The 12,032-nt window shown below is 41.6% G+C and overlaps 3 protein-coding genes across 4 annotated transcripts in view; 1 reads left to right on the top strand and 2 right to left on the bottom strand.

Annotated features, from left to right (window-relative positions):
* Positions 1 to 12,032, bottom strand: part of LOC130367815 (LIM homeobox transcription factor 1-alpha-like) — a 184,612-nt gene that overhangs the window by 157,431 nt on the left and 15,149 nt on the right. The window lies entirely within an intron of this gene.
* On the bottom strand, positions 703 to 1,842 carry LOC130367816 (uncharacterized). The gene is made up of 2 exons (XM_056570641.1): positions 1,007 to 1,842; positions 703 to 841 (listed from the first exon to the last, which is right to left on the bottom strand). Exons 1-2 carry the CDS (start codon positions 1,802 to 1,804, stop codon positions 794 to 796), a joined length of 846 nt encoding a protein of 281 aa, XP_056426616.1. The 5' UTR covers positions 1,805 to 1,842; the 3' UTR covers positions 703 to 793.
* On the top strand, positions 7,324 to 8,420 carry LOC130367343 (uncharacterized). Its single transcript, XM_056569755.1, has 2 exons — positions 7,324 to 8,121; positions 8,287 to 8,420. The coding sequence occupies exons 1-2, from the start codon at positions 7,324 to 7,326 to the stop codon at positions 8,332 to 8,334; spliced, it is 846 nt and encodes a 281-aa protein (XP_056425730.1). The 3' UTR covers positions 8,335 to 8,420.

The following is a 12,032-nucleotide window of genomic DNA, read 5'->3' on the forward strand; positions in this document are numbered from 1 at the left end:
AAAGTCAAGTGCAAAGTGAACACACAGTGACAAAATAAAAGTGACATGCAGGAAAAAAAGGGGGAGGGGGGGAAAGGAAGAGGGGGGGGGGGAAAGAAGGGGGGGAAGAAAGGGGGAAGAGGGGAAGAGGGGGAGAAAAAAGAAACCTATATAAAAATCTACCTAGTAAAAAAGGGGGGGGGAACCAAAATGTCAATGAATGTGTGAAAAAGTGGAAATATGAAAAATGGCTTAATAATTAGTACCACTGTCATAATTAAATAAATAAATGGGTAGCAGTGAATGTTAAATATAATTTAAGCAATTAGATTAGAGCCCCAAAGATAATATAAATAAACAAAGAGGGGCATAAAAATGTGGGTATATAGAAAAAATATAAAATAGGGGAGTGACAGTGTAGTGTGAGATTAGTGTACGGAGTGTAAGATGGGATGAAAGAAGTGAATAGTATGAGTGAAAAACGTATATATGTGATTAAAAGGCCTGTGTAGAAGTGTGATGAGGTGATAAGAAGAAAGAGGGATTGTAATCATGCATAAAAAAAAAAAAAAACATAGGGTATAAGAAGTGGGAGTAAAAATATCGTATCAAGGAATATATAATTAATTGAAAATTAGTAATAAAATTAATAATAAATATAAAAAAAAGGTATTAAAAATATATGTAAAAGAATATATAGAGAGAGGATTGTGACCCTGGAAGTGTACATAAAAAAGTATGTTTTAAAATTGATAAGAGAAAGAGAGTCCCAACATGATTCCGGTGGTAAGGTCACTCCAACGATAGAAGGAGGCTAGAAGTAGTCACGTGATGGCCCTGGTTGGTAAGTCTCATAACACATCTAGATAGACAATCAGATAAAAAGGAATAAATTAATAAACAACAGTTAAAACAAAATGGAAGCTGCTAAAGAATCACTTAAAACCCATTAATTACACACACTAATAAAAATCCGAGCTCAGAAACCAACCAATACTCCTCACAAAAATGGGGCATAGCTGTTTACCTCATTTAAGCCGTGAGGTACAAGTGTGTCCAGCCTGAAGATCCATCGCGTTTCTCTTTGTGCAACCAATTTCTTCCATTGGCCACCTCTGATACCCACCGGGACGTGGTCGATACCTATGAATTTGAGGAGAGTGGCATCACTGTTATGTTTAAGTTTAAAGTGTCTTGGTAGGGTTTTCAAAGACTGAAGGTTTGTTTCATTGGCTGCCGCATTAATATCCAGGATATGCTCTCTGACCCGTCGGCGGAGCTCCCTGGTGGTCATGCCCACGTATAGCAATTCGCATGGGCATTGTGCAACATATACCACCCCTTTGGTTACACAGTTTATTTTCTGCCTAATTTCATATGACTTGGTACAGGATGAATTGCGAAACATATCAGTCCGTAATATATTACTACATGCAAGGCATTTACCACATGGGGAGCAGCCGTTTTTGGGGCCCTTGGAGCCAAATAAATATGGCTCCTCAGTCTCATAGTGGCTCCTCACCAGAAGGTCCTTCAAGTTTCTATTCCGTCTATATGCAATCGCTGGTCTCGAAGGTATCATACCATTTAGTGTCTCATCCACTTGTAGAACGGGCCAATGCTGTTCAAGTATCTGCCTAATCTCATGGCTACGAGAGTTATAATCTAAAATGCACCTCACCTGGTTGTCAGTTGTCTTGTTGGTCCTTGTTCTATGTAGGGATGACGCACGATCCGTTTTTTTCGCTCTCCAGTATGCCCTTTTAATGCTCCGATTGCTATAGCCCCTTTCACAGAATCTTTTCTCTAGATCACGGGCCTGCATTTCAAAGTCCTGTTCCGTGGAGCACAGGCGTCTTGCACGTAGGAATTGACCTATGGGAATATTTCTGATCAAATGTGTGGGGTGAGCAGAGCTGGCGTGTAGTACGGTATTAGCTGAAGTAGATTTACGATGTAGATTCGTCTGGATAAATCCATTGGCGTCCGCCTGTATCTGGATATCCAAAAACTCAATATTAGTTTTATTCACTTTATGCGTTAGATGAATGTTTAAGTTGTTGTTATTGAGGGCATCCATAAACTGTTCCAACTCGTCTAGTGTACCCTGCCAAATAAACAGGATATCATCAATGTATCTGCCCCATGACAGTACTTTTTCAGCCAAGGGGCAGGTATCCGACGTAAAAAGGGTCCTCTCCCACAACCCAAGGAACAAATTGGCATATGAGGGCGCACAAGCCGCCCCCATAGCCGTTCCCTGCAGTTGTAGGTAGAAGACCCCTTTAAAGATGAAAAAATTTCTCGTTAGAATGAAGGACAACAGTTCCAGGATTAAGGCACATAGGTCTCCCTCCAAATTGCTGGATTCCAGAAAAAATTTAGTGGCTGCTATACCGTCATTGTGTCTTATCGACGTGTATAGTGATTCTACATCACATGTCACAAGGTAGGAGTTATCATCTAATTGGACACCATCAAGTCTACGTAGAACATCATTTGAGTCCTTAATGTAGGAAGGTAACAGTTCGACTAGAGGCTTCAAGAAAAAGTCAATCCACTTACATATTGGTTCAGTCAGGGAGTTACACCCAGACACAATAGGTCTTCCAGGAGGTATCAGCGCATTCTTATGGATCTTCGGCAATAGATATATTGTAGGGATGGTCGGGTACTGTATAATTAGTCCTTGTTTCTGTTTCAAATTCAAGATGTTTTCCTCCACAGCATTGTCCAGAATATGAGCTAATTCCTGTTGATAAGACATCAGGGGGTTAAAAGTGAGTCGCTTATAGCAATTGGAATCACGTAGTTGTCTAAACATTTCCTTCTCGTACATATGAGATGGCCATAGGACAACATTACCCCCCTTGTCTGATGGTTTTATAACCACGTTTTTCAAAGCCCTCAGTTCTTGAACAGCCTTTCGCTGGGGGTATGTTAGATTGTCACTGGCTCTTGTTTCTGCCAGGCGTCTCAAGTCCCTAATTACCAATTTGATAAACATATCCACCTCAGGAACCAAAGTCGTAGGAGGGAAGGTGACACTCTTAGGTAAAAGGTAGCGCGGGTACTCACCTGTTCCTAGTTGTGGCATAGGATCCTGTTCATCCAGTAATGATTGTAAGTTTAAAATAGCCTCCTGTTCTACCGTGGAACCCAACAGGTTTTCAGTATTCAGATCAAAGTGTCTTGTGTGCAGTTTTTTGAGGATCAGGCGTCGTGCAAATAGTTGAATGTCTTTTACTGTACAGAAAAGATTAAAGTTAGCCTGAGGACAAAAAGATAAACCCAGGCTAAGCACAGATTCCTGTTCATTGGTTAAGGTCACATCTGTTAGGTTAATTACCTTAAGGGAAGGTCCAGGTGCCGGTGTGTCTCCTCTCTGTCTGGTAAAACGTCTTTCATTGGAGCGTTGGTTATATTCAGGTTTGCGTCGTGATTTCTTAAATTTATTGCGTTGGGAGCTAGATGAAGATGTACTTGAAGAGGCTCCAATCGAAGAAATAGAGGAGATTGAAGAGGTTCTTACCAGGTTCGTTTGGGGAGTCCTCCAGCGATATACCCGGTTTAGTTGGAGGTCTGTCAGATCCCTCTGGTATTTTTTCACCTTAACTATTTCGATTTTCTCCTCCCAGTCTTTAAACCAGGAGTCCACTTCTTGGTTCCATGTCGTCAATTCTTCTGTAGATAGATCTAGGCGGATCTTTCTAGATAGTTCCTCTATCTCAGTTTCCAGAGAGGTGAGTGTTTGTATATTATGACTTACCAATAATTCCAAAAAGGTTTTGGAGCACGTGGAGCATGCTGCTTCCCACTGGTCCTTAAAGTTATCGCTGTCTATAGGGAATGAGGGGAACACCTGAATCCTAAGTCCCCGCGGAATTAAACCTTGGGCCAAGTATTTTTCAAGAGTGGTTTTGTTCCACCATGTGCGTGAGCGCCTCTGGAGGAGATGTTTTAGTTGGCGTTTGAGCTCGGATTTCTGACTGCTCTCAGCAGAATTGGATAAACCACGTGAGAAGACTGTATCGGCACGTGCCGTCCACGTGATATCACGGTTTCTAAAGTCCATGATAGAATAGGGATAGTCTGTAAGATACAGAAAAAGCAATGAGATACCCAAAGAAAAAAATTCCCACACAGTAGGTCCTACGCCACAAGACATAGAATAATTCATAAAGAAAAAGGCGTCAAACAGGACATAATTGACACAAAGTATACTTTATTAATATGAAAAATGACAAGACATTTAAAATAATTTAAAAGAATACATATATAGTAGTAAACATGAATCCAAGAGATGCTGAGAGAGAAGAACGGGGGCTATGCTTGTCTGCCAGGGAAAGAGTTAAATAAATAGTGCACATAAGTATTGTTTCCCATGAATTAATGAGGGAGGCTACGGCTCAAGGGTTGTGGAATAGATATTAGGAACTGATCCGGCAATGCTCGGATCGCAATTAAATACAGAAAATCAAAGAGCAAGAGAGAGCCCCAGGGGATCAAAAGCGCATTATAAGTAGAACAAACCCTAAGCTAGACAATATAAGGAAATACTTTACCAAGTGGAGCAGAGAGTACAATGCTACAGCCACCCGCCACCCAACGTTTCACCAATGAAGGCTTCTTCCGGGGTGTGGTCAATAGAGTGTGGGGTATGTATATATGCAGAGACTTAACCAATTAAAACCAGGGACAAAAGCACGTGATTTAATTAGGGCGTCGTAATCGCCCATAGGTCACTGTTACCAAGCCTCGCTTTCATACCGAGGTCCGGAAACAGATACGTCTGTCAGCGTGCATCACCTGACAAACCAAGCCTCGCTTCCAAAGCGAGGCTCGGATGTACGGGCCAATCGTATACTGGGATGTGTCATTATCCAGTAGAGAGCCAAGCCTCGCTGTCAAAGCGAGGCTTGGAAAGTGCTCAGATGCGGAGATCCCTACTAAAGCGAAAATTCATAACTCTAGGTAGTTAGTTATAATTATATACAGGCACAATTCAAACATAAATAAAAAATAAAATATATTCATTTCTATATCAACATATTATAGATTACATATCAGGGACTAAATATCATGATGGGTACATATTGTGAGTAAATACATAAAGAGTACACACTTAAGGTAAGTACATATAATACTAGGGTCACATGTTATGTGGATGCAAGTGCATATTATTATATTTTTCATATATTCATATATTTTATTATATAGATATTCATGCAGCTGCACTGCACAAAGGCAGTACAGCATCATGAAGAATCAAGGTAAGTGCATCGCGTGCAAAAAAAAAAAAAAAAAAAAAAACAACAACAGAACAACAGTGAAAAAAAGTCAAGTGCAAAGTGAACACACAGTGACAAAATAAAAGTGACATGCAGGAAAAAAAGGGGGAGGGGGGAAAGGAAGAGGGGGGGGGGGGGAAAGAAGGGGGGGAAGAAAGGGGGAAGAGGGGAAGAGGGGGAGAAAAAAGAAACCTATATAAAAATCTACCTAGTAAAAAAGGGGGGGGGAACCAAAATGTCAATGAATGTGTGAAAAAGTGGAAATATGGAAAATGGCTTAATAATTAGTACCACTGTCATAATTAAATAAATAAATGGGTAGCAGTGAATGTTAAATATAATTTAAGCAATTAGATTAGAGCCCCAAAGATAATATAAATAAACAAAGAGGGGCATAAAAATGTGGGTATATAGAAAAAATATAAAATAGGGGAGTGACAGTGTAGTGTGAGATTAGTGTACGGAGTGTAAGATGGGATGAAAGAAGTGAATAGTATGAGTGAAAAACGTATATATGTGATTAAAAGGCCTGTGTAGAAGTGTGATGAGGTGATAAGAAGAAAGAGGGATTGTAATCATGCATAAAAAAAAAAAACATAGGGTATAAGAAGTGGGAGTAAAAATATCGTATCAAGGAATATATAATTAATTGAAAATTAGTAATAAAATTAATAATAAATATAAAAAAAAGGTATTAAAAATATATGTAAAAGAATATATAGAGAGAGGATTGTGACCCTGGAAGTGTACATAAAAAAGTATGTTTTAAAATTGATAAGAGAAAGAGAGTCCCAACATGATTCCGGTGGTAAGGTCACTCCAACGATAGAAGGAGGCTAGAAGTAGTCACGTGATGGCCCTGGTTGGTAAGTCTCATAACACATCTAGATAGACAATCAGATAAAAAGGAATAAATTAATAAACAACAGTTAAAACAAAATGGAAGCTGCTAAAGAATCACTTAAAACCCATTAATTACACACACTAATAAAAATCCGAGCTCAGAAACCAACCAATACTCCTCACAAAAATGGGGCATAGCTGTTTACCTCATTTAAGCCGTGAGGTACAAGTGTGTCCAGCCTGAAGATCCATCGCGTTTCTCTTTGTGCAACCAATTTCTTCCATTGGCCACCTCTGATACCCACCGGGACGTGGTCGATACCTATGAATTTGAGGAGAGTGGCATCACTGTTATGTTTAAGTTTAAAGTGTCTTGGTAGGGTTTTCAAAGACTGAAGGTTTGTTTCATTGGCTGCCGCATTAATATCCAGGATATGCTCTCTGACGCGTCGGCGGAGCTCCCTGGTGGTCATGCCCACGTATAGCAATTCGCATGGGCATTGTGCAACATATACCACCCCTTTGGTTACACAGTTTATTTTCTGCCTAATTTCATATGACTTGGTACAGGATGAATTGCGAAACATATCAGTCCGTAATATATTACTACATGCAAGGCATTTACCACATGGGGAGCAGCCGTTTTTGGGGCCCTTGGAGCCAAATAAATATGGCTCCTCAGTCTCATAGTGGCTCCTCACCAGAAGGTCCTTCAAGTTTCTATTCCGTCTATATGCAATCGCTGGTCTCGAAGGTATCATACCATTTAGTGTCTCATCCACTTGTAGAACGGGCCAATGCTGTTCAAGTATCTGCCTAATCTCATGGCTACGAGAGTTATAATCTAAAATGCACCTCACCTGGTTGTCAGTTGTCTTGTTGGTCCTTGTTCTATGTAGGGATGACGCACGATCCGTTTTTTTCGCTCTCCAGTATGCCCTTTTAATGCTCCGATTGCTATAGCCCCTTTCACAGAATCTTTTCTCTAGATCACGGGCCTGCATTTCAAAGTCCTGTTCCGTGGAGCACAGGCGTCTTGCACGTAGGAATTGACCTATGGGAATATTTCTGATCAAATGTGTGGGGTGAGCAGAGCTGGCGTGTAGTACTACACGCCAGCTCTGCTCACCCCACACATTTGATCAGAAATATTCCCATAGGTCAATTCCTACGTGCAAGACGCCTGTGCTCCACGGAACAGGACTTTGAAATGCAGGCCCGTGATCTAGAGAAAAGATTCTGTGAAAGGGGCTATAGCAATCGGAGCATTAAAAGGGCATACTGGAGAGCGAAAAAAACGGATCGTGCGTCATCCCTACATAGAACAAGGACCAACAAGACAACTGACAACCAGGTGAGGTGCATTTTAGATTATAACTCTCGTAGCCATGAGATTAGGCAGATACTTGAACAGCATTGGCCCGTTCTACAAGTGGATGAGACACTAAATGGTATGATACCTTCGAGACCAGCGATTGCATATAGACGGAATAGAAACTTGAAGGACCTTCTGGTGAGGAGCCACTATGAGACTGAGGAGCCATATTTATTTGGCTCCAAGGGCCCCAAAAACGGCTGCTCCCCATGTGGTAAATGCCTTGCATGTAGTAATATATTACGGACTGATATGTTTCGCAATTCATCCTGTACCAAGTCATATGAAATTAGGCAGAAAATAAACTGTGTAACCAAAGGGGTGGTATATGTTGCACAATGCCCATGCGAATTGCTATACGTGGGCATGACCACCAGGGAGCTCCGCCGACGGGTCAGAGAGCATATCCTGGATATTAATGCGGCAGCCAATGAAACAAACCTTCAGTCTTTGAAAACCCTACCAAGACACTTTAAACTTAAACATAACAGTGATGCCACTCTCCTCAAATTCATAGGTATCGACCACGTCCCGGTGGGTATCAGAGGTGGCCAATGGAAGAAATTGGTTGCACAAAGAGAAACGCGATGGATCTTCAGGCTGGACACACTTGTACCTCACGGCTTAAATGAGGTAAACAGCTATGCCCCATTTTTGTGAGGAGTATTGGTTGGTTTCTGAGCTCGGATTTTTATTAGTGTGTGTAATTAATGGGTTTTAAGTGATTCTTTAGCAGCTTCCATTTTGTTTTAACTGTTGTTTATTAATTTATTCCTTTTTATCTGATTGTCTATCTAGATGTGTTATGAGACTTACCAACCAGGGCCATCACGTGACTACTTCTAGCCTCCTTCTATCGTTGGAGTGACCTTACCACCGGAATCATGTTGGGACTCTCTTTCTCTTATCAATTTTAAAACATACTTTTTTATGTACACTTCCAGGGTCACAATCCTCTCTCTATATATTCTTTTACATATATTTTTAATACCTTTTTTTTTATATTTATTATTAATTTTATTACTAATTTTCAATTAATTATATATTCCTTGATACGATATTTTTACTCCCACTTCTTATACCCTATGTTTTTTTTTTTTTATGCATGATTACAATCCCTCTTTCTTCTTATCACCTCATCACACTTCTACACAGGCCTTTTAATCACATATATACGTTTTTCACTCATACTATTCACTTCTTTCATCCCATCTTACACTCCGTACACTAATCTCACACTACACTGTCACTCCCCTATTTTATATTTTTTCTATATACCCACATTTTTATGCCCCTCTTTGTTTATTTATATTATCTTTGGGGCTCTAATCTAATTGCTTAAATTATATTTAACATTCACTGCTACCCATTTATTTATTTAATTATGACAGTGGTACTAATTATTAAGCCATTTTTCATATTTCCACTTTTTCACACATTCATTGACATTTTGGTTCCCCCCCCCTTTTTTACTAGGTAGATTTTTATATAGGTTTCTTTTTTCTCCCCCTCTTCCCCTCTTCCCCCTTTCTTCCCCCCCTTCTTTCCCCCCCCCTCTTCCTTTCCCCCCCTCCCCCTTTTTTTCCTGCATGTCACTTTTATTTTGTCACTGTGTGTTCACTTTGCACTTGACTTTTTTTCACTGTTGTTCTGTTGTTTTTTTTTTTTTTTTGTTTTGTTTTTTTTTTTTTGCACGCGATGCACTTACCTTGATTCTTCATGATGCTGTACTGCCTTTGTGCAGTGCAGCTGCATGAATATCTATATAATAAAATATATGAATATATGAAAAATATAATAATATGCACTTGCATCCACATAACATGTGACCCTAGTATTATATGTACTTACCTTAAGTGTGTACTCTTTATGTATTTACTCACAATATGTACCCATCATGATATTTAGTCCCTGATATGTAATCTATAATATGTTGATATAGAAATGAATATATTTTATTTTTTATTTATGTTTGAATTGTGCCTGTATATAATTATAACTAACTACCTAGAGTTATGAATTTTCGCTTTAGTAGGGATCTCCGCATCTGAGCACTTTCCAAGCCTCGCTTTGACAGCGAGGCTTGGCTCTCTACTGGATAATGACACATCCCAGTATACGATTGGCCCGTACATCCGAGCCTCGCTTTGGAAGCGAGGCTTGGTTTGTCAGGTGATGCACGCTGACAGACGTATCTGTTTCCGGACCTCGGTATGAAAGCGAGGCTTGGTAACAGTGACCTATGGGCGATTACGACGCCCTAATTAAATCACGTGCTTTTGTCCCTGGTTTTAATTGGTTAAGTCTCTGCATATATACATACCCCACACTCTATTGACCACACCCCGGAAGAAGCCTTCATTGGTGAAACGTTGGGTGGCGGGTGGCTGTAGCATTGTACTCTCTGCTCCACTTGGTAAAGTATTTCCTTATATTGTCTAGCTTAGGGTTTGTTCTACTTATAATGCGCTTTTGATCCCCTGGGGCTCTCTCTTGCTCTTTGATTTTCTGTATTTAATTGCGATCCGAGCATTGCCGGATCAGTTCCTAATATCTATTCCACAACCCTTGAGCCGTAGCCTCCCTCATTAATTCATGGGAAACAATACTTATGTGCACTATTTATTTAACTCTTTCCCTGGCAGACAAGCATAGCCCCCGTTCTTCTCTCTCAGCATCTCTTGGATTCATGTTTACTACTATATATGTATTCTTTTAAATTATTTTAAATGTCTTGTCATTTTTCATATTAATAAAGTATACTTTGTGTCAATTATGTCCTTTTCATAAGAGGTAAAAGGAGAAAAGCCCCCCAAAATTTGTAACGCAATTTCCCCCAAGTATGGAAATACCCCATATGTGGCCCTAAATGGTTGACTTGAATTAAAACAGGAAACAGGGCTCAGGAGTGAGAGAGCGCCATGCGCATTTGAGGCCTAAATTAGGGATTTGTATAGGGGCGGACCCGGATACCAGCATGGCGCTTGCCTCCTCCACCACAAATAGCCCACGTCTGTGTTTCCCAAACAGGGTACCTCCAGCTGTTGCAAAACTCCCAGCATGCCTGGACAGTCAATTGCTGTCCGCCAATACTGGAAGTTGTTATTTTGCAACAGCTGGAGGCTCCGCTTTGGAAACATTGCTGTACAAGACTTTTTACCTTTTATTCTTTATTGGGGGGGGGGGGGGGGGGGGGGGGCGTGTATATGTAGTGTTTTACTCTTTATTTTGTGTACTGTAGTGAAGTGTAGTGTTTTTAGGGTACATTCACACGGTCGAGTTCACAGTGAGTTCGAGATGCAGTGGAAAATTTGCTGCAGCAGGAAACTCGCTGTAAGCCCAACCGTGGGAATGTACAATGTATATTCACATGAGGGGAGGGGCGAACATCCAACTGTTGCAAAACTACAACTCCCAGCATGCACTGACAGACTGTGCATGCTGGGATTTGTAGTTATGCAACAGCTGGAGGCACACTGGTTGGGAAACACTGAGTTAGGTAACAGACTACCACAGTGTTTCTATACCAGTGTATCTCCAGCTGTTGCAAAACTACAACTCCCTGCATGCATGGTCTGTCAGTGCATGCTGGGAGTTGTAATTTTGCAACAGCTGGAGGCACACAGGTTAGGAAACACTGAGTTAGGAAACAGACCGTGTGCCTCCAGTTGTTGCAAAACTACAACTCCCAACATGCCCAGACAGCCAAAGGGCATGCTGGGAGTTGTAGTTATGCAACAACTGGCGTAAGAAACCACTGTATAGGTATCTCCAAATTGTGGTTCTCCAGATGTTGCAAAACTTCAACTCCAAGCATGCCCAGACTGTTCAGGCATGCTGGGAGTTGTAGTTCAGCAACATCTGAAGGGCCAGATGTTACAGAAATACAACTCCCAGCATGCCTGGACTGTCTGGGCTTGCTGAGAGTTGTAGTTTTGCAACATCTGGAGGGCTACTGTTTAGTGGTCTCCAAACTGTGGCCCTCCAGATGTTGCAAAACTACAACTCCCAGCATGCCCAGACAACTAAAGGCTGTCTGGGCATGCTGGGAGTTGTAGTGTTAAAAACTCCTAGAAGGCAACAGTGAAGATCAGTTACCACCGGGGTCCACTGTGGTGGGGCACCGGCCTTTCTCCGGTCCCCCGCAGCCTGCCGCCGGTGCCCCACCACAGTGGCCCCCGCAGCCGTCACCGCCATCTTCCCCCGCTCTGCCCTGACTTCAAGAGCGGGGGATCTCAACTTTAACCCCCCTGCCCTGCAAATCGCCGGCCAGTCCTGACCGGCAAATCGCAGGGGATAGGAGGAGGTGGCACACCTCGCTCCTATCCTTTAGGATGATCGTCGCTGTCTCTGACACCCCGATTAGCCCAGAAAAGCCGTGATGCCGGGGTGGCTGCTGTTGCCCGATCCAGGAACGCTGGGCCATAAATGTACGGCGCTGTGCGCTAAGCACTTCTTAGCAGCGCCGTAAATTTATGGAGCAGGCCCTTAAGGGGTTAATGGACAGCCCAAAATTTACAAAGACTTTGATCCAAACTACACAA

Source organism: Hyla sarda, chromosome 4, assembly GCF_029499605.1.
Source record: "Hyla sarda isolate aHylSar1 chromosome 4, aHylSar1.hap1, whole genome shotgun sequence".
Lineage (NCBI taxonomy): Eukaryota > Metazoa > Chordata > Amphibia > Anura > Hylidae > Hyla > Hyla sarda.

Coding starts and splice junctions, on each gene's coding strand:
- LOC130367816 (XM_056570641.1), bottom strand. CDS start 1,804: ATGCAGGCCCGTGATCTAGAGAAAAGATTCTGTGAAAGGGGCTATAGC. Junction 842..1,006: donor TACCTCACGGCTTAAATGAG/GTAAACAGCTAT, acceptor TTGTCTATCTAG/ATGTGTTATGAGACTTACCA.
- LOC130367343 (XM_056569755.1), top strand. CDS start 7,324: ATGCAGGCCCGTGATCTAGAGAAAAGATTCTGTGAAAGGGGCTATAGC. Junction 8,122..8,286: donor TACCTCACGGCTTAAATGAG/GTAAACAGCTAT, acceptor TTGTCTATCTAG/ATGTGTTATGAGACTTACCA.